A 22961-nucleotide genomic window follows, 5' to 3' on the forward strand; every position below is an offset into this window, starting at 1 on the left:
ATATATTCTAAGCAACAATTCAGTTAGCTCAAGGAATACAGTTATTTGAAGCCTTGATGGACAGCTGAATTTCTGCCTATTAATCAAAATTGTGCGATGCAATTCCCTCCTAAAACAACGGTCATTCAAGAGGTTTAACAGTACATTGTTTCAATACAAATGAAGGCACATTCCTGAATGACAGAAGAGGCAATGGGCACCATTCAGCAATACGTCGAGCATTTCAGCTACTGCAAAAACATTATTGGATAAGAGGCTGAAACAATACAACTTTCAAAGTAATATGTAAACTGTTTGAAATATGGGATGAGTGCTATGTTGACCATAAGAAGTCAAGAGTCCAAGGTAAAACTAGAACATCACTTTCCTATAGTCTAACTTCAGAATTTATGATTGACTCTGTGTCAATCCCGTCCCACAGTCTACGTCTCTCTCTAGTAAAGAGAACTATGGACCAACAGGGATGAGCTCTATTGTTTTATTAATTTATTTTAAAGTACATGTATTAGACATTAAGTTCACCTACACAATAAGTGGGAAATAGCTTACAAAAATAAAAGGCTATTAATTAACATTGTCTCACGCAGCAATGTAATGGAGCCCAAAGCACACAAAACAATCTTCTGAATGCTGAGACTATTTGTATTTTTGTGTTGTGAAAGATATATGTAGAAAACACACACACAAAACCTCAATTAAACAATTTATTATAAAATATTACTAGTATATAAAGTTTAAGAAAGTATTAAGAACATTGCATTCCAAGACATGCTTAAAAGAACATAATATATAAATAGAACAATTGTGCAAAGTAATGACTGTACATGTTGTTTTAAATAGACTTCTTTCCCTTTTCTTTCTGATACCTTACATAGTGAACCGAGACACAAAAACAAACGAGTGAAGTCAATCTGTGTAAAAACAAAACAAAACAAACAAACACAATAAAAGGAACCCATCACATTATTCTGGATAGGGACACTTTAAAATTGGGATTTATCTTTATAGTCAAATGCTTCATTTTAATTATCTTTATACATGTATAATTAACTTTATACATTTACAATTCATCTGAAATCTTTTAAATATTCCTGCAATATTGTTAACAAAAAACAACAAAAAAACAGTATTAAAAAAAGACCGGTCTAATAACACAGAAGCAATTCAGTAAGCACCCCTTCAATGATGGGGCTGGACAAGCAATTAGAAATACCTCCATTTGTAGCACACCCTTTTGGTGTAAAAACGAGTGTTTCTTCCATGTATTTATTTAAATATTTCTATATAGGGTGGTACTCAACAAAATAAGTAACTGCTGTTTCACATAAACCATCACATAAGAAGGCACTTGCAGATGTTTTTTAAACACAATATACTGTAGTAATACGTTCTGCCAGGCATACACATTTTATTATTGTAACTTTATAACACACAGTATTTAGCAAATACAATTATACAAAGTGTAAAAAGCAAGCTTGTAATACTATCTTTGTTAAGGGAAGTTTAACCATATGCCAAACACAATAATTAAGGAACGCCTATCAAATGGAAAGACAGTATCAAAATGGCAGTGTTATATATTTGCGTTCAAGAATACAAACAGTGCTAATAAAAGTGTTCCTCCACCGTTTAAGACAGCCAGAAAAATAAGAAAACAAAACACAAGTATAAACTTTAAAAAAAGGGGGGAAGGGGTGTGAAAGTACATAAAAGCATACTAATTCAGGTTAGCTCCCTTATTTAGGAAAGCAAATTCTAGAGTTCCAACCCTATCAGCAACAACCAAAAACAGGTTAACGTTAGAAGTCTATTGAGATTGCACATTCATTTCACCATACTGCTTTCATTTTATCGAGATACGACTGAGCTAATGGAATTATAGGACGTTCCTCCATTGCAGCTTGACGCATAAGCTTCTTGGCCATTAGCTTCCAGGATAACTTTGAAAACAGAGGATGATTTCATGAGGAAGTCCGCTGCATCTCTGCGGCCCAGTTCTCTCAGCTTTGTAATGAGAATCCCGATAGTGCTTTCAGGACTGCCACTCCACTCCTGTATAAGAGCAGACGTTGGGCTGGGATGGAATCCAACCTCTTTCAGTGTTCCATTGTTCGTGCTGTATTTAGCAACAAGATCAGTAAGACCCAAGTTCATGGCCAAGAGGCACCAATCTTTGCCCATTGAATCTGGTGGGTCCAAAAGGCGACTAAGTTTTCTCCTAGTCAAAAGACACATCTCTGATATGTGTATATCCATGCCGAGATTTCCTTGATAGTAAACATCCGTGCACCCAAAAGTCAGAATGCTGTTAAAGCTCTCTTTGTAACCCCCCATTGTGTTTGCAAGGGATGCTTCTTTTTGTGTCTGAGCCCTGAAAAAGTCTCTAGGTTGATAGATCATTATTGGCTCATGATGTTCCCTTAGCTGCTGGGGGCTGAGGTAATATTTCACAGTAAGAAGTCCTGGCAAAGTTGTTGCTATCAGGTTATCAATAATGCTGCATATTAAATCCAAAAGCAGGTAACACTTCATCTTTTCTGTGTCCAGTCCTCTCACCTGGACCTCAATACCTTGTCCATGGTTGACCAGCAAGATCATGACATCTGCCCCTCCATGCGATAGTTTGATTCCATTTGTCCATAATCGAATATCATCTCCCTCTGGCTTCTGGTGGCTCCACCGGCACAGATTCACTTGCAGTTTATGAAAGATGCCACATGGAAAAGGGGTAAGATGCTCCACAGGAACAATACGAACTCCTCCATAGACCAAAACTTCATCTTCCTCATCATCCCCCGTCCAGGATCTGTTCAGGCCGTTTGTTTTGATCAGAGCAGGAATATCAATCATTGTTGGGTTACTTAAATCCCTGGCACAGATATCCATAGCATCCAAAATCTGGATCAGTTCATCCACATCGCTGTCCGACACCAGGCTCTGGATCTCCTCTATTCTGTAGCGTCCTCTGTAATGGTGTATGGCCTTTGGGTTCTCAATAGCGAGGATTTTCCCGAGCACACTGGTGCAAAGCCACCGAGGATCCAGGAGAACCACGTCTTGGATGGTCTCACTTTGCATTATATTAATCTGTTTAAAAAGAAATAATGTCAAGGTCAGCCATCACATTAACAGTAATACACTAATGCCATGAAAAAAGGGATATGCATGAACCTTTGTATTGTGAATCTCTACCTGGTCCCAGTATAACATGCATTTTATTTATTTATTTATGTAAAAAAAAAAAAAAATAAAACATGCTACACATCAAGTTGGTCATAGCAGGCTACAAAAGTTAATAACTGGCAGTGTTGTGCTTATAAAAACAGAAAGTTATGATATTTGCTGTGCCTTGTTTTTTGAGTCAGCTACCCAGAAACTAACCAGACTGCTTTAACAGGGTGATAACAGTCTTGACATTGTACCATAGTTATTTATTTTAATTGTTTTTGTTATCCCATTTAGGATCAATGTCACTCAGAAAATGAAATTATGAGCTAATTACTCTGTTTTTTTTTTTTTTTTGTTCTGATGCAATTTCATATATTTTTTAATTCTGACCCACTTAAATGAAGTAATACTGACACCTGGTGGACAAACAGCAAAGCTAAAGACGTGAACAGCTGTGAAGTACATTTGAATAGCTTGCAAACACTCAAACAATAGCAGTGTCTGATAAAGTGAGCTCCTTATCACAGCATATAATATCCTAGACGCATTCCTCCAAAACATGACAAAGATTATCCATGACTAAGGCAGCCACCTTTACATTTTTTCTGTAGACATGCAAACAGCCTGCTGTAAACTGAACAGCACTGGTCACACACCAGCTGTCGGTTAAGTTTCATTTCTGTCAAATATTGAGCAAACCTACAGCTAACGTACACAAGTAAACTAAGAATAAAAGATACGCAGGCAATAAAACTGCTTTAGATATACAAAAAAGGCTGGCTTTTTTATTTCTTATGAATTATTAGTGATCGTATCAGAGGTTATATCGTCATTTGAAACAACTCAATTGAATTTCACCTGCCTTTTTCCTATACCATCTCCTGCTCCACATAGAGAGGACAATGTATTTTAAAATGATGACATTGCATCATGATAAACAAGCAAGCCAGCCTCAGAGGATTCATTTGGCAGGAAGTTTAGTCTGGTCAGGTTCACGGTGGACTCTGTAGTTTCTTAACAAGCATTTGTATGCTAGAGCAGGCACACAAATATGTAAACAAACAATGAAACACCTACAGCCAGTCTTTGGGGAAAAAAAAGCCTGGTTGTTTGGTAATGAAGCGAAATGCCATTCAGTCAGTATGCGATTGCAACAAAATACAAAAATACATTGGGGTTAAAATGATTCAGACTGGTCTTCTGCTTAATGTTAGTTTATGGATTCTCTAAATGTTTATTACAGTAGTCCATCATGTATCTGACTGTGGTGGGACCAGAGTAAGGGCGGATATGTAAAAAGTCGGATAAATGAATCCTGTTTTAAATAACATTATACACAAGCTGTATAAATTGCTATATTTCACACAATTATTGTTTTGAGATTCAACTTTAAATTAGGCAGCTCCCCTAAATCCCTTGTCTAGAAAGATACAGGGTATTAATGCTTGTGACAGAGTAGCCATCTGCCGTGTGGGTGTGTGCATTCGCTGCTGAGTGACAGGCAGGAGATTGAGACGGAGGTTGAAGTTGATATGCCCCCCCGCAGGCGAACAGGATTTATTTACATAGCAACACACTGAACAGCTCCTGTGACACTACCAGCAATGGTAGCGCAAGGAGTACATACAACACAGTTTACCAAAACTTTGGTGGGATCTAAAATCTCTGAACTAATCTTCTCTTTTCAATCATAAATGAACTCTGGCTACTCGCCTGACTGTCGTCGGTTTCGACTTGCTTACTCACGCTTCGGTATCCAACCCTGGTTCTGGTTCTCTCGCTCTCACTCACACACACACACTGTGCTGAAGAGATTGATCATGGTGGATCGATGGTTAGGGCGGATATCTGACGGGTGGATACATGACGGATTTCTGGACTAGTAAACTAAGACTTTTACATGATTATAGGTGGCAGCCTTATTCATGACGAGCATACGTAACATACCCTTAAATGAACAATCAAACATTGTGCTTTACACATAACGTTGAATGGGAAAACATGCATTACCTCTCCCATGCTGTGCAACTGGAAGGCTATCTCCCGTAGGTCATCTTCACTGATTAAAGGATTAATTTGTTCTTGAACATCAAAAACAAACTGCTGCCAGGACATCAGCTGGTTTGGACCATTCACTTTCCTCCAGGAAGGGAGCGTTGAAATGATTTTCTCACAAAGTAGTGTCATTGGGGGACAAGCCTGAAAAACAAAAACAAAAATTGTTAAACGCGAATGTAAATATTAATGCATTACTTTAATCATTGGTATCGTGTAAGCAGCTAGTCCCTCAATGCAGTGGTAGCATTGAGTGCGGTGTCCATCAAAACAGTCTCCCAGCTCCCAGGTGAAACCCTCCCCCCCATGGGAAAGAACTTCCCTGGGCTTAACCAGGTCATGACGAATTGTGACAAGCAGCAAGCGTGATAAAGTGACACAATCTCAGAACCCTTCAACACCAGACAAGACACACTTGTTTCCACTCAAACAATGCAGCAGGAGACACGCATCTAAGCACATGAAATAATGCAAGTTCGAAATATAGCCAGATTGACAGGTTCCTCCATATCGCCCCACATTGTAATACTATCAAATAGACAGCCTCTGTGTATCCCACATTATGACACCAAGAATAACATGTTCAAGAATGTCCTCAGCATGTTTTTATCAAAACCAAGTTGAACAAAATGGTCACCTGCTCTTACCAGCCTGAACAGATAATCTTTTTTCAAGTGAATGAGAGATGACACTTCGAGTAATCTTAAACAGATACAAAGGATCAGTCCCTTTTGTGAACAGTTCATTCACTTTTCACTGTATTTATTTTTTCAACTTTTAAATGTGCTTTGACTTTCCATTTTAACAAGACAGTATTGTTTACCAAGTACAACCACAAGATTCTTAAAATACTCCCAGTGGGCATGACTTGAAAGTTCATCTCTAAGGAATGCGCTGATAGACAATGTAAAAGATATATAGGGACATGTTGTTGACTTCTCAAGTTTAAAAGGTTACACTAAGACAAGATGACATTTTTATTAACTTAAGCACTACTGCATGTCGGGTATAAAGGCCTTGAATTGCATTTGGAGCACTTACTGAAATAAGAAGATTTCTAAGTTCCTGTAGGTGGTTTCTGAGTAGCTTAATGTCTTTAGACCCCGAGGCTCCTGCATCCAGAACAAATAGTCTGTCAGATATCAGCAGATCATTCCCGAACCTGAAAAACAAATCCAGAACATGCAGTTAATATAAACCAAGTGTCAAAAAATCATAACTGAACTCCTACATCATAATAAATAAGCCTTACATAATTTACATTAAAATTTAGAAATATTTTCTTTTTTGGGAAAAAAAAAGCTGTTTCACCCCCTACCTACCAAGACCTCGTCACCTAATCCTCTTGGACACATATCTTCTATGAGATCAAAGAATGAACGTGACTTACTAACCCCAGTGATATACTTCAATACCATAATAATCAACTGTACATACTAAACCCTTTCTAAATAATTTAAATTTTTGAGTTTTGAACTAAGAATTTTATTGTTGCCCTGTGGAAGTGCAGAAGCCCTGCTGTTGTAAACAGTGTGTGTGTGTGGGAATGCAAGGTTGGCAGGGATGGGGTTAAATCCGTCCCTGCCAGCAACCACAGGTCTCTTTCCTGCCGGTAACAGCTTAGGCCGTGACGCTACCTTGTCACATGCCCGTTAACAGTATTTGTCAGTTCATTGTTTTTTGTGCCTGAGAATAAATATAAACATATGGCAAAATAAGATAAAGTGGAATATTAGCATCCTAATAGGACAACTATCAGTGTGAAGCATATTTACCAATGAGTTTTGAATGATACACTTTCCTATTGAGGATATTCCCAGGAATAAAGCAGAAACAGCAACTTACCTGCTTCTGACCTCCTTCAGTAATGAAATGTCCTTATCATACCCAAACTCCCCTCCAAACGCACGAGGCAAATTCACAATATCAGCATGTGTGGCCACAAGCACAACTCTCAATGGATTTTTGATCTTCCCACCAAATGCTAAAAAACAGAATGTTCAAAATGAGTAGGAAAATCTTTATATATTTAGTTCAAATAAATTGCTGCATAATTGATGTTGATTTAACATTACTGAAACCCCTGTGGATTTAATAACGTCCACACTACTGTATTCACTGTGATACTGTCTCCAGTGTAATCTGTTTTGATGTATTTCTAGAGACGCATGTTCTTGGTCATTATTGATCCCGGGGGAGCACTAGCAAAGTCATTCCACTTCCCACCACAAGGTTTCGTAAACATTTTTATTTTAGTTCTCAATGTCATATTGAGTAAGCTTGTGTGTAAATAAAAATCCCTCTTGTCACCTCATTTGCTAAAACAATGAGAACAGTAAGCATGCTTCAATAACTTCCACAATGCACACACACACACACAAAGCAACTATATACAGTACACAGGCTGCAGTAACAGCTAGAAGATGGGAGTGTTATAAAGCCAGTTAATGGTATAAATGGTTTCATAGTAGAAAATACAATATTCATAAACACATGTCACAAGCTATCAATTGATAAAGATTTGAATCTAACAGCTCACAACAGTATGAACGCTTTCTACAGTACTTACACAAACAGTGAACCAGCATCTAAATGAGGGGTGCCCTGGAGGGCTGGTGTCCCTGCAGGTTTTTATTCCAGCTGCACCCTAAAGTACTTTATTGGACCTTATTAGAAGCTTAATTGGTCCAATTAACTAATTTAGGGTATGGTTAGAGCAAAAACCAGGAAGGACACCTGAGTTGACCTGATGGATTTATGGCAGGGCAGTAACATTTATTGTGTGGAACAAAGACATTATGAGAAACAACTACTAGAAGAAACCACAAGGGGTGCAACTCATACATCACATGACATGGACAGGCCTGAAAGAGGCCCTTTGACATGAACCAAGATATACCCCTGTATGTACCTGTGCAAACTCTTCCTATATTGAAACATATTCCTTTCCAGACTCCGGCCAGGAGAAACTTTTACACTACATTTTGCAGAACTGCTTTTCCATCATTTTAGATCAGGTCAGTTGACCCACAGGGGGCTTCTGGTCTAAGAGGCTTCGGTCTGCTCAGTGTTTTCTACTTGTTCTATTTTCCATGCCTAATGTATTCATCTTGTAAGACAGCAGCCTTTCAGTAGTTGTAGGTGTTCACGTTTCATTTTAAAGAGCATTCAAAGCTTCTTTTAAAGTACATTTTGGCAAAGTTTAGGCTTTAAGGTTAAAGAAAATGGGGTCGATATGAACACAAAACAACAAAACAAAGTTGCAGTAATCTTAAATTCAGACAGACCTGTAAGTTCCTCTGGTGGGATCAAGGACTTAAGGAAGTTAAGCCAGAAAGTCACTTGATTGAGCTGAGTTTCATAGGGTTCCTCCAAGCTGAAAACTACAACGTGGACTGCAGTGGGATCATTTGCAGCAAAGTAGTCATAAGAGCAGTAATAGACAGGATTGCCAGCAAACTCCCACACACTAAAATCACCTACTCCTGAAACACAAAAACACGCCTTAGAAATGCACACAATTAGTATTATTATTATTTTACAGAGACATGAAGATTAGCAATCCTCTTGATTTGTCATGGATCGACTGCACCAAAAATACATATAAAAAATAAAAAGCGTAGAAGCTGATACTATTTCATATCATGTTTATGCAAAACGAATTTACAAAAGTAACATTATTTATGCATTTTATTATTTATCATCTATGTAATTAATTAACTTGCACAAAATATACAGTGCATCTCCTACTGCAACCCAGCGATCTCTAGAATGAAAATCAGTATGGAGTGAAAAATGAAAATAGCTGGCTACATCTGGTATTAAACAAATAGCCATGGCACCAATATGCTGCTTCTTATAAAGGACATGTCTCATTAAATCAAGAAGTCATCAGAAGTTTGTATGGTCAAAAAACTGGGGGTCTTGTGTAGGACAGTTTCTGTACCCTACCCGCGTGGACTACAATACCACTGTAACCTGGTGTTACATAATAAAAGGACACATTAGAATTTTAACTCAGAGATGTAAAAAAAATAAAGGAACTTCATACCATTTATGTTGCCATTTTGTACATCAATGGCTTTGGTCGACTGGTCGTCAGAAGTGGAGTGGGAATTATTCGAAGGTGAGAAAACCTCCAGGACTCCTTTCGTTAAGCTGGGTTCAAACATCATACTGCGACTCCTGACGCTGACATTTTCACAACCCGGATAGAGGTTCATAATACTCACTGAAACTAAAACAAAAAGATAGCATGAATAGCGAACTAAAGTGTTTTCACACTAAAGCTTTATTGTAAGCATTGTGCCCTTTTGCTAGTTTGACATGGAAGACATTTCCAATGGTAACACCAGGTGGCACTATAATGCTTTTAAACTAGGAACTACAGAAGGATCATTTAAGACCAGGTCTCAATTTAAACACCAGGGGGTGCTGTTTATTTAAAATCTATATTCACAGTACTCTCCTAAAGCGTGTTTAAGATACTGTATAGTAATCGACTTAGTGACATTTTGTGCAGTTTTAGATCTTATCAGGCAGTGCTTTGTTAATCTTATTATGTTAATGTTCTTGCTAAGTATTTACAGAGAAAGGTTTCGCTGAAGTATTGGCAAGAGCCTCTTAACTACATGAGATACCTGAGGGTTTTGACGACGGAGACGGTGGAAATCTGGAGGAATTGGTAGAGGACAGCCTGGGCCGTCGTCTCCTGAAGAAACTCCTTAGAAGACCACACTTAAGGGACTCGAGTAGTGTCGTTTTTCCTGAACCAGAGTTCCCAAATAGTTTCAGCTTTATCCTTGGTTGTGGGTTCTGAGTATGGCGGAGCTGCTGAATGTAAATTCCTTTGTGTGCATCCTAAGAAGACAAAGATAATAAAACCGTGTTGCTATGGTCAGGTCATAACTGACAATATCCTTTTTATTTTTTCACTACTATTCCGTATAGATCATCGTTGCTGGCCCAACAAAGAGAGTTTCACTTTAGAAGAATAACAAAGCATGCAAAATTTTCAGAATGTCATTTGAGGTCTATCGATGTCAAACATAAAACAATTCATGCTACCAGTATACCTACATACAATGCTGTATTCAAACTAATTGGTGGAAGACTTGCAGCTGTTTTTATCTGCAGTTCTAAAGTAATGATTATGTTTAGAACATATTGGCCTATTATCTTCCTGATTGCGGCTTCCAAGATAATTGACATGGTTTATTTATTTTGCTACAACAGTTGAATTGTCCGTGGCCTCCTCTGGTATGACATTTATGTCAAAAGGAAGCGAGAGTGTGTGTAAAAGTGGATTCTGAGAGAAATCCCTTTGTCCTATTGTGTTAGAAGGAAGCAATAAAAAGTCAAAAGAAATAAAAACAAAGACTAACAGTTGAAGCAGAGCAGAAAACAGATTTTGAAGCCAGTTTCTCTTTCATGCCACTTAGGCCAGAGATACAGAAGCAATTTCTAAAGCAAATTTTTCTCTGCAACTCAAATTGACAATAAAAATTGACTGTGTGTCACTATCTGTGAACTCGACTGGCAATCGAGTTGCTAGACTAGACCACTGCTCTATTTCCAGCAATTCAGTTGACAATTTTTCTATCTGCCTGTGGGTGTCCATCCAATGATATTGCATTTTCTAATCACCTGATTTCACTCTCAATTTTGCCAAATTGGAATTACAGCTACAGACAAATGGACGCATGAGGAAATTTTGCAATTGATAGATTTTTTCATGACAGAAAATGTTTATGTGATGCTAGATGCGCCGAATACAAACGACTGCAATAAAAAAAGAAGACTAAGGAATTAGCAAATATTTTTGGGAAATCACCAAAGGACTCGCTCGAGTCAACAAATCTTCAAATGTCGACAGGGACATGCGTTAACAAAAAAATAAATAAAAAATCCTCCATATGCAGTTCCTGCATCAAAGAATGTATGCTGCAATTCAGTTGTTGGAGCAGTAGATTTTCATGTGCTACTAGTTCATCCATTTTGTCAATTTACATACAGATAAATAAAATTACCTTTTTAAGCTTCCCAAGCAAGCTGGATATATGCTCATGATGTTCACTTCTTGCAAGGTCTTCTGCAGTCTTTCCATCCTGTTTGATAAGAAAAAAAATCCCACAATGTGTTCTCTGATGCTGGTGCGCTACTGTACGAGAAGGCTTAGCTACTATATTAGCATAACTTCTGATGGTAAAAAATAGAAAGCTTTTTATATCTGCTGTTATCGCCTGAGGAAACACCTGCTGAAAGTGCAGGGCATGCAAAAATGCAGGTTATTAAATATTACAGTTTCTTTTTTTATTGTATCTACAGTAAAAATCTGTCCACGAGGTTTGTAAAATGAATTAAAAATAGGTGGGGGAAAAACAGCACCCTACATCAGACTCTGTTCGACATGTAATCGGGACTTTCTGTACACTGTAGGAGTATGAATTTTGTGTCTGATACAGAGTGACTCATAATGGGTACACTGGATTGGTACAGCACTGTGAGAACCGAATGATTCCTATTTGATTAAGAAACACCACATACTGGGAACAAGTCCCAAATGCTATAAAGTGTAAAGAAAGGAACATGTGGCAGTTTATGCATCATTTCAGCTACATTTTGATTGATGTCCAAAAGCGACCTTACAATGTGAAACATGTATACAGTGTTTTTTTTGTTTATTGCACTCATCTGTAGCAGACAGTGGACTTGGGCAAATCAATGAAAGGCTGTTGGTTTATTGCTCTAAGGATGCACATTAATGTAGAAATACTGTAGTAAAGAGGCCCATTGCCGACACCAGTGCAATATCTTTTTAATGGTAAGATGTACTATAATAGAACTTGGGCTGTCTAAAGAGCTTGCAGAAGGATGCTGAAACAGCTTTTCCCAGGTTATTATAATATAGAAATATACTGTCCTATGAACAAGATCCACGACGTCATTTTATACTCTGCCCACCCTAATTTAAGAAAGGAGCACAGCAAGCATGTTTAAATGTTACCTATTAATGAATCTATTGAGAAAGCAGCAGCTGACATATGTGGTACTTACTGCAGTTACGGCATCTACGTTGGCACCAGCAAGACAAAGATAGCGGACAACTTCAAGGCCTCCGTTGTTAGCTGCCAAGTGTAGTGGGGTTCTTCCATACTGCAAGATTGAACCACGAATACAGATTTCTGAAATGTCCTATTTGTGATATGCCTTTACTTTCTTATTCTTATTATGGTATTCTTTGTTAAAGAAAGTCTCTGATAATTACATCTGAGTATTTAATAAGGAACACGGTTTAAAAAACGACAGCGGAACTGTGATCTTGTTTTTCAACCACAAAAAGGGCAGCTTTTTCTACCACTGCCCTGGTGCCAGTGTTATCAGTCAGATATCGACCTAATGATAATACAGCAAGCTCTACACTTCAGATATATTCCAAAATGTATAAATGCTGCTGTCAGTGTCATGCAAGAAAACAAACACTCTACACTTGTGGGCACTTGATATAATTAATGAAGGAGAACAATACTACATGTAAAATGGCTTTCTAAGCTTTTATAAAAAAAAAAAAAATCATAATACGGGTTTAAAAACACCAATTCCGTGCATTTCACTCACTTTATTTGGGATATCCAGATTACATTTTGCATCACAGAGACACAAGACAATGGGAACATTGCCATCTTTGCAGGCAATATGCAGGGGTGTGTTGCCATGTCGATCCTGTACATCCACATAACAGCCGTGACTGATCAGGCACTTCACCACTTCTATCTGGCATCTTCTGACAGCAAGGTGGAGGGCAATATGCCCATCCTAAAAAAAAAAAAACATCAACAATATCTACAGTCACTTAAAAAGTATGTTACATTACTTTCGATAGCTGTCCAGATATCCTTAATAATTAAATTGAACTAATAAAACCTCTAAATCAAGTCCTAAAACACTGTATACCACCCCCCCCTAGGTAACTATTATAAAAAAAAAATAAACACACACACACACACACACACACACATTAAATGTAAATGCATGTTTTATATAGAGTACATTCCACAGTACCAGTAAACCACATGCTGGCAGCCAAAGCTGGTTTAGAACTTGGGTTATTGTAGCATGGATAGGATAATTCTACTCCTCCAATGAAAAGTATAATTGCCCATGAAGAGGTTACTGTCTGGAATCAGTTTTATGCCACAAATAATGATGAATAAATAAATAAACTTCCCAAGACATAAAACAAACAGAACACAAGACCCCAGGCAGTACCCTATTGCTACCACAAGATTCAGTTTTCTTAAAATAAATTTTTGTATTATGTATTTTGTTTATTTCGCTGTGGTATTTCTGGAAGACAGCTTTAAGAATGTATTTTTCAAAACGTACAACCTGGCAGTAACCAGGCAGTTTGACTGCGACGACAAAAACATTGCATAAACGTTACACTACAGCAGCCTAGAAGAGAATTGTACACATGTGGCAGAATACTGGGTTATTACAGATTTACACACCGTCAATACATTTCTAACCAAAACACGTTATAACATATTATCGTTTAAAATGACCAACACTCTTTCAGAATGACCATTACTAAATGAACAACCTTGTCTGTTGAATCAAGGTCAGCACCGTGTTCCACCAGGCATTCCACAATATCCCGGTATCCTCTGGCCGATGCTGTAAGGAGTGCGGTCTCCCCTTCTTTATTTTTAAAGTTCACTTCACACCCAGCTTCACAGAGAGCTTTGGCAACAGAGTAATACCCGTGCCAAGCAGCACAGTGCAAAGGGGTTTCTTGCTCCTGCCAGAAAAGTAGCAAGAAAAGTAGTTCATAGTTAACATTACTTAAAAAAATATTAGAACAACCAAATCATTAATCCTAACAATTCTAGAGTTCTGACAGCGGTTTCCTGAAGCGAGTGCCACAGCACTTTTTCTGCATGGCTGCATCTCTTTTCTCCCAACAGGTTACTGAATCACACACTACTTTAAAATTCATTCTTGTTACCTTCTTTTGCATTAAATAGCAAATTATTATAATATTTTTCTAACATGGTCCTTTTATGGTGTGGGAACAATAGGATTGCAACTGCTTAGATATATATGAATGAACAACTGGAAGGTATCATTATTGTAGTAAAAACGAGCTGCAGGTGAGTATCAATAGAGCTAATTCACCATTCCAGTTGAAACAAAAAAAACAGCTGCATTGATTTTTGTAAATTGCTGTTCTCCACAAAGCGGTCAGCTTTTCTAAGCCTCTGTGGAGAGCAGCACTCGGCACAAAACTAAAGCAGCAGCTTCTTCAGTTGTTTCACTGGTAAAGGCAAACTAGCCCAATCAACACCATTGACCTTCATCTGGGTGGGGAACTCAATCCAAAACAATCAAATAGGTCTATGCATCTCTACCAGAAACAGAACACGCTTTTAAAATGTCAATCCTACTCTTGGTAAGGTTTAAAGAATATTTAATACACAGAAAAGTAACTGGGTTCTCCCAAACTTCATGTCAGAAACGCTTTGTGCTCCAAGTTTTCTTTGAATCCAATTTCAAAATGCTGTTGCCAACTTGCATTGTATTCCAATGTACACTGACGTGCAGCCATACCAGCTTGGATTTCAGTCTCATCAGATTTTAGAAACAGGTTTTGGCCTTGTCAGTTTCTGGAAGAGAGACCTCCAAGGAAGACTGGGTGCTGCAGGAAGCGTTGCTGTTTGCTTTCGTAAATGAGGGAATATCCCCTGTGGGGCAAATGAAACAAATGTCCAAGAATACTGCTAGAGGCACTTAGAGACTTTTAGAGGTGCTTTTTAAGGACATATAAAAACTGCACATTATACATCTGGATGGTTCACATAAAGGGGCTGAAAAAGAATGTAATTAAAAGAACCATGTACTATAACACTGTGAACCAGCTGTGCCTCCTCAATGACACACGCTACGTAGGGCAGTTCATTGATTATTTACACAAACCGCAAGTGCTTTCCAATCTATTGTCTGCCCCTTGCTATGATAGGAATTCATTTGAGAAACATTGGACAGTAAGCTGTCTGTTTTTAAAACCAAACGTAACCACAAAACAACAGCTTGCATGATCTTCTCCAAGCAATCACGACTACCCTGTTTTAGAGAAAAGGTTCCTTTGTCAGCTAGCGTCCTTCAAGCTGTGGCTCCCTGTTTCACTGCACTTACCCGGTCTCGAAGGTTAGGATTGGCTTGAATACTGCAGAGATACTGAACCACGTCCAGGTTTCCATATCGGGCAGCTACATGAAGAGCAGTTTCTCCAGACTGTGCTCACAGAACAAACAACATGTCAGCCATTCATGTATCATCATTGTTTTGTAGCTAGTGATTTAATGAATGTATTTCTGATAATACACAGTATTGCCACAACAACAGCGCAGAGCCATCATTCTCGAACCTTCAATATAAACTGCCTGTACTCATCAAATTTGTTGGGGAAATAATTTTACAGCCCATTGAATTATAGTACTGGAAGGTGTAATAGCCACACATATATAATAAGATGACTACCTAAATTACACACATATTCCACCACTTGGGAACTTGTCTCATTAAATAGATGAAAGTTTGGAAGGTACATCCATTCTCTAAGAAGCATAGCTTGGGTTTTAACAGCATTTAACTGCAATATTTAATAGAAGTATACCAAGATCCAAGATGATTACAAATTGGTATGTCAGATCTCTGCAATACCATATTTGTTATTATGCTTTGTGACTTCTGTAAGTAACCATGGAAATGGTCTTACAAAAACATAATTCCACATCATACAGAAATTAGATTTGTGAGTCAGATTACATTATGAAATGCACGGCCTAAAGTCAGAAGCCTTAAACTAGTAAACCATTTTAAGATACAGCACTGGTTTCAGTCACTCTGGAAGAGTAGTGACAGTGTATTTCTGTGCATGTGTGTGTACAAGTGTTTATATTACCTTATCTTGAACATCCAGAGGACACTTCATTTCATTCAGGAATTTTAAGGTTTCCACATGACCATGCCTGGATGCATAATAAACAGCATTTGAGCCAGACTGTAAAAAAAGAGAAAACAGTTCAAATGAAGCAAGCGGTACTGATTTTAAAATGTTTACTCTACACTAAAAGACTGAGCATTCATATAACTCGCATTTCAACAGTCAGGTATGCCAGAATATACGCATGTATAGTTTATGTTATGTTTACTGGTTCTTGAAGTTGTGCCAATGAAACTTCAGACTCGTGGTCAAACAAGATACACAAACACAGCCATAACCATCCCGGAAGCCCTAACCTTGTCTTTTGCGTGGATTTGTGCTCCTGTTCTCATGAGCAAATCAAGCATCTGAATATTCCCACAGCCAGCTGCTGTAAGCAATGGAGGTGTTCCGTGCTGCAAGAAATGAAGCATTGAAACATTCAAATGTGCAAAGGAGAAGACTCCAGTCGTTTCTCTTCTGTTTTTATGGAAGTAGAATGATAAGACTCATAAGCCAGTTACATATAACACTTGCTTACAAGCACAAATTCAAAATGGTCTCCATTTGCAGAAACAATTTAACCTTAATAAAGCATGAGTTGATATAAAACCTCTCATGCAGACACACAGCTGGATACCTCAAGGCAATTAAATCAAAATTTTGGCTGTTTTATTACTGTTCAAAAAAGAAAGATTTTCATTACTTTCTATCCTCGTCTCTTAATTTTTTTTTAAAATTAAGAGTACAAAATCAATTGCAATTGTGTTCTTGAGAAACTTTACAGATCATCCATAACTATGAAACACTCAATGGTGCTATATTTAGAAATACTAAAAGAAATGTAATAAATTCAATGACAAATGTTTCGACCACATGTCGTTTTCAATATCTTCAAATGTTTTTATTTTTATTTTTGTATTTCTAATTTCACAGAAGATCCTTGTTTTACATGTTGTGGTAGGCCATGTCAAAGAAAAACTAGGGTGCCATCAAGTCTCTCAGATTTCCTGTCACCCAACCTTGAAATTAATGTGGAACAGCAATCATTTCTCAAAGAGAAAGTTTCTTGGTATTCTAAATTATTATCACCTTGTATACTACAGTTGAGACCATCACATTGCTTGGAACATCATTCAAAGTTGTAAAGTAGTCCTTTTAAACACTGACCTTTTTTAAAAACTAATAGGTAGAACATGTACATAATATTTGTGACTTGTTACTGTTACCTTGTTAGGTTGGTTAATGTCATAACTTGGCAGTGACCCAAGTAAATGCTGTAATCCGGGGACATTATCATCATTGATGGCATGAATGATTGCTTTCATTACAAAGGAATCTTCCTCATCCTTTTAAAGAAAGCAGAGACAACAGTCATTCTTCCCAAGCTTGGGATTTGTTTGCATCTGTTTGTAGTTATCACATTTCTAGTTTTAGTTCCTTTAAAGATTTTTCTTTGTGTCAGTCAAGGACTAAGGTTTTTCCTATGTGGCCATCAAATGAATTAGCCGAGTCTCTGCACTAAAGATATTGTTATTTATATTACAATGAAACCTCAAAGATTAAAGAGTGACGATTAATCTGAAACTTCAGTTATTTCATGGATGTACATAGGATGCATTAATAAACCTTTAGCCTGAGGAATAATACAAAAGAAAGAAACAGTCATAATAACTAAAATTAAACAAATGACTAAATGTTACTGCAGTGTTAACAATTTATGGATGGATTATACAATATAAAATATAAAACACAGCTTTGTACTTTCAGATTTGTACCCTTTTAATCAAAGACGGTGTTTACTGTACACACAGCTTGCGGCTTTAAGCAAAGTATTTTGTTTCAGAGAAGAGCAATAAGCAGGGTGAGCTTTGTTTAAAGTCAAATTGCTGGAGTCCCAGGGGCAGGCTGCATTGCTGGCTTCAAGTGCTGTGCTTGACTGATTAGTTCTTAAGCTGGTTTTGAGATTCCACTGCACGGAAAATATATTAAGATATATTAGCCATGCTTATGGTCCCCTTAAAATAAGAGATTTTGAAAAATGAATACATTTAAACCAAAAAAAACCAAAAGTCAATTATTTTGTATCACGTCTTTCATGAAACTGTCATCATAAAGTGCAAGCAATTTTAACTTGATTAAATGAACAACCTATTCATGTATGAATATCACAATACTTTGTCCTTTGTCCTAAGAATAAAATGTTATTGAAAATCAGATCTACAGTATTTAGTCTTGAAATAATTACACACTTAACAGATACTTTATTTCTGTGTATGTTTTACTGAGGTATTTTAATGCGTTATGTAGCTTGCTGTGTAACTTTGTGCAAGGAGTTTGATTTATTTATGGTATTTAAATGATTGGTAGAAAATAGCACTTAAATCCATAACCTTTAACAGAGTTCTAGAAATGACAGGCATCTATGAACGCTTAGCTGCACAGCTAGAATGTAACAGCTAAAGGGAAAAGGCTAGACCCTGTCAAGCCTTAATGCAGACTACCAGCAGGTCCTAAATTCACTCTCAAAGCTACAGACATAGCTGTTTTACCAGGAAAAATAATACAACTTAAAATCATGAGGCTGTAAAGAAAAGATAGGTCAAATTAATAATTTAATCTAAATACAAATGGGTATTAAGTCGTATTTAGTTTTGTTATGGTACGGCATTAGTTATATCATGCAGATCCACATTAATCCATTTAACTGTGTAACAAAACAAAGTATATTATGAATGATGGAAACCGTTGTTAAAAAACATTGCAAGACTCGCAACAAACCCTGTAACTGACAGTTTCAAGTTGGAAAATATAACTACATTAACCCTAAAATAGCAACTAGAGGGCAGTCATGTGTAACCTTGAAGTTTGCAAAGGTTAAATGGACTGGGTTTGGGGATACCAGAAAATACAAGCTTTGATGTATTTGCTTAAATCTAGGAAGATGAAACATTTCTAATAGAATTTATGAGTTTGTGTGAGCTATGTATTTTTTTTTAAATACGGATAGACCTTTGCAAGCTATGTGACCTTGTACTCTTATGATATGCAGTGTGTTTAAATGTATTCACCACTCATGGACAGTTAATATTTCACAAATCATTAACCATTTACCTGGGAGCAATTTAACTCAAACCACTTGGCTGCTATGGAGTTGCATATTTGTAACTCATTACTAATAGGGGAATATTTAGACCACTCCCCTGCCTCTTCACATTCTACAAACCAGGTAGACTTTGTGGACCTGCCAATTAACTACAGTACTCTCAGACTTCCAACAAAGCCTTGTGCTTCTTTAGTAAATTACTCCAGTTCAAATGAACCCAATGACGACCACTGCTCTTTCATGGGTTCCTGTTGCAAGTTTCTTTGCATAGGATAATGGTCCTAAATGAGTGACCTGATCTTTCATTCTCAGGACCTGGTTCAAATCTGCCACTGTGATTAAAATTATGAAATGCTCACAAATGAAATACACGTATATAACAAATTAGTCAAGGGGCTAGTTAAACAGACCCTGCTTAGTACTGGTCTTGGACTACCTTACTTAAGGTAACACTAGTGCTAATTGGTGTCTGTGAAACCAGTTGAGATAAACTCAGTATTTATTTATTTACCCACCCAGCTAATTCCCGTTGAGACAGAGGCATCCATTCCAAGATTTGTGACAGTAGACTACTTACCAGGGTGTCTTCACTCCTTGCAACACTCATATTACTTCTGGACAGGAATGATCTTGACAGCCGATTGCACAGTGAGATTAAGCGCACCGATTGCTACATATGAAGAACAATAAAAACACTGGTGTCATGATGCACGAAGGACACAATACATTTGCCAGTACTCGCATTGTATTGCAGGTTTGCTGTGATCCTTTACTATTTACCCTCAATCGTTATTTATTCTGGAAAACATAACATCTGTACTTGTAATGTTATATTAAATGTATATACAGTGCTCCCTCGCTAGAATGCGGGTCTTGGGGGACACACAATATGAGCGTTATAACCCAAGATCGTTAGAAATGGGGTTGGGGGCGCCGCGGGACACATAACACACATCTGACTAAAATACAAAATAAAATAACTCCCTCTCTATAATGCACATATAGTGAAGCAAAAATGTAACTTTCTGTGAATTAACCATGCATAAAGCACCATGTAATCAATGCTATGTTTAAAAAATAAATAGATAAATAAAAAAAGAAGGTGGTAACATTCCCACTCGTGGATCATTTTAATTAGCAGTTTTTAAACTATAAATAACCTGGCTAAACGGCGGTTGTTCAGTTCGAAGTGAAAGACAACCAAACCAAGTGCGAGAAGGAGAGAGGGTCGGTAGAGGGGGAAGAGGGAATGGGCTCGCCCCAGGTTCTGCTACCGGAGCTGAAGTTTCTCGTCTCCCGGAAAAAGCCGCAGCTCCTCTCGCAGCAAAAAAGTAAATGCATTAGGAAAGATAACCACGTAATAGACCTAATATTTATTTAGTTATAAACCCAATGCTGAATAAGCTTTTCTTCAGTTCAGATACTGTATCAAAAGGGAGAGACAGAAACGGGAGTTAGACTGAGACGTTGTTTACAGTTTGAACACTGGTACTGTATTTACTGTAGAAATATTGCATGAGTCACTAGTATAGGGAATCGGGGGACATGCTGTAGGAGCGTTATATCCGAGGCGCGTTATAACCGAGAGCTTTACAGCGAGGGAGCACTGTACTTAAAAAACACTGTCTAAAAATGAGTAACATGTACAAATAAACAATACATCTTAAAGTTACCTTCCATTTTCTTCGGGCTGCAAATTTCTTGAATTTTTCCATATTTACTGCAGATTCCTTTCTGCTGAGTGCTTGCTGTGTATCTTTGGGCTAAAGAGGAAATATTAAACATTTTAACACCTGCCAATGTGAAGTTTTCCATAACAATAAAATAATTTAGACTGTAGGGTTTACATCATGGTATTCATATATATATATATATATATATATATATATATATATATATATATATATATATATATGCGCGCAATAAGGCCCGACAGGGCATCCGTATACGTTGAATATACGGACGCATCGGGGCTCCAACCCTCGAGAAGTCCGTATATTCAATGTATTAAATACCCTTGCACCAATAAAGCAGTCCCATTCAAAACTTTTAACAAAACACGAAGTTAAGATGAGTAAATTAATTTTATTGGAACATAACTCTATGAGACGGCACAGAGTTATTTTTTTCCCCTGTCTGTGAGGGGTGGATAATGTGCATAAGTGTCTTTTTGTGTTTTTCTGTAGCATTTACAAACCGCTAAAAATACATTTTAAGTGACAAAGTCGGGGTGACTCAGTATAGAGACAGCAATTTTATTTCCTATTTTTTTTTTTTTTTTGTTGCTATCTTCCAGTTCATTTAATTGTTCTTCAGCCAAATCGGTATGTCAGCTGACTCCTCTGGGATTTTTTGCAGGTAATTGGTCATTCGGTTTCATAATTACAGCTGTACATCTGGAACTTTAAAAGCAAGATGGCTACCGTCCAATACTTCTTACTAATTCTGTGAGGCAGGCAGTGATTTTGAATATGTGACAAGGTTCCAACTGTCCAATATACGGACAGCTGGAACCTTGCTTGACCAATCACATTGCCAGCCCTGGATTATATAGATCATCTTGGTAGTAATAGATAGGGATATATTAAATATGCACCTTAAAATGAGGTATTATGTTTATAAGCATGACATACAGAAATACACAAACCTGCCAGGTTTAGAATGGTATTTATTTCAAACTGTTACAACTAACCTTGATCCATGGATGCTCCAAACTATCTTGAATTGTCATTCTCTTTCTAGAAGTAAACAGACATATAATATTGCAGTCATAAATACTTGAACACTTTAAAATTAAAAGGCGTTGTTATGGTTTCACATGACCTTTAAATGCCACACTGAGTCAAAGTGATCTTAGTGGAAAGGAATTTACAACCAAACCTTGTTTCAGGTTTTGATGAAATTTTGTGAGTGGTAGTGTTATGTTATAATCTTAAATATGTACTTGCCAACGTTTCAAGCTATCGTTGCACATCCAGAGGGCATAATCTTTTTTTTTATAAATAATGTAATAAGATGTTTAAAATGAACATTGCATCTGCAGGTGATAGAAAAGACATTGGTACTTATTTAAAAAAAAAACTGACAAAGTATTGTATGTTACTGTATACAAGTACCACTGTGATGCATGACTTTCCTTTACACATCAATTTTCAAATTTGAGTGACAAATTCACATATCAGATTTATATTCCAGTAATTACTTTCTATCTGAATGTAGTACTTTTGTCAAAATGATATATCACTTCTAGGTAGCAGTTATCTTGTGATAACTATATGATGTTTTCCTTATTGGATCATTGGACGATTTAAAAGCCTGTAGTGAAATTCATCTTTAGTCTTGCTGACATTTGCCTATGAATAGAGAAATGCGTTGAGCCTGACATTAACATTAACCCACTTACCTTTAAAAAAACCCACCCCGAAACACCAAGTTATACTTGACACGTCTCACTTTCATAACAATGTATATTTTCAATTAAAGTGACCATTTTATCCCACATACTGTTTATAAGAACAATAACCCACACATGACAATACTGTGCTGAGCCTACTGTAACTGCCCAGAAACAACAATAACTTCCGTATTTTAGTTCTCTTTAAAAACATCATCAGGAAATGAAATTAAAGCACACATATTCTGTTTAAC

General features: G+C 37.1%; 1 protein-coding gene across 1 annotated transcript in view; it reads right to left on the reverse strand.

Annotated features, from left to right (window-relative positions):
- Window positions 1–690: 690 nt before the first annotated feature.
- The window catches only part of LOC117969169 (death-associated protein kinase 1-like), a 60553-nt gene continuing 38282 nt past the window's right edge, over window positions 691–22961 (reverse strand). The window contains exons 9-26 of the mRNA XM_058989989.1: window positions 22006–22051; window positions 20987–21076; window positions 19891–19983; window positions 17437–17556; window positions 16525–16623; window positions 16187–16285; window positions 15418–15516; window positions 13826–14023; window positions 12841–13038; window positions 12280–12378; window positions 11253–11330; window positions 9864–10083; window positions 9275–9460; window positions 8511–8708; window positions 7069–7207; window positions 6265–6385; window positions 5179–5367; window positions 691–3087 (exon numbers count right to left, since the gene is read on the reverse strand). Coding sequence (XP_058845972.1) covers window positions 1849–3087; window positions 5179–5367; window positions 6265–6385; window positions 7069–7207; window positions 8511–8708; window positions 9275–9460; window positions 9864–10083; window positions 11253–11330; window positions 12280–12378; window positions 12841–13038; window positions 13826–14023; window positions 15418–15516; window positions 16187–16285; window positions 16525–16623; window positions 17437–17556; window positions 19891–19983; window positions 20987–21076; window positions 22006–22051 — 3511 coding nt within the window. The 3' untranslated portion in view covers window positions 691–1848. The remainder of the gene's footprint in view (window positions 3088–5178; window positions 5368–6264; window positions 6386–7068; window positions 7208–8510; window positions 8709–9274; window positions 9461–9863; window positions 10084–11252; window positions 11331–12279; window positions 12379–12840; window positions 13039–13825; window positions 14024–15417; window positions 15517–16186; window positions 16286–16524; window positions 16624–17436; window positions 17557–19890; window positions 19984–20986; window positions 21077–22005; window positions 22052–22961) is intronic.

This window comes from Acipenser ruthenus, chromosome 2, assembly GCF_902713425.1.
Source record: "Acipenser ruthenus chromosome 2, fAciRut3.2 maternal haplotype, whole genome shotgun sequence".
Classification (NCBI taxonomy): Eukaryota; Metazoa; Chordata; class Actinopteri; order Acipenseriformes; family Acipenseridae; genus Acipenser; species Acipenser ruthenus.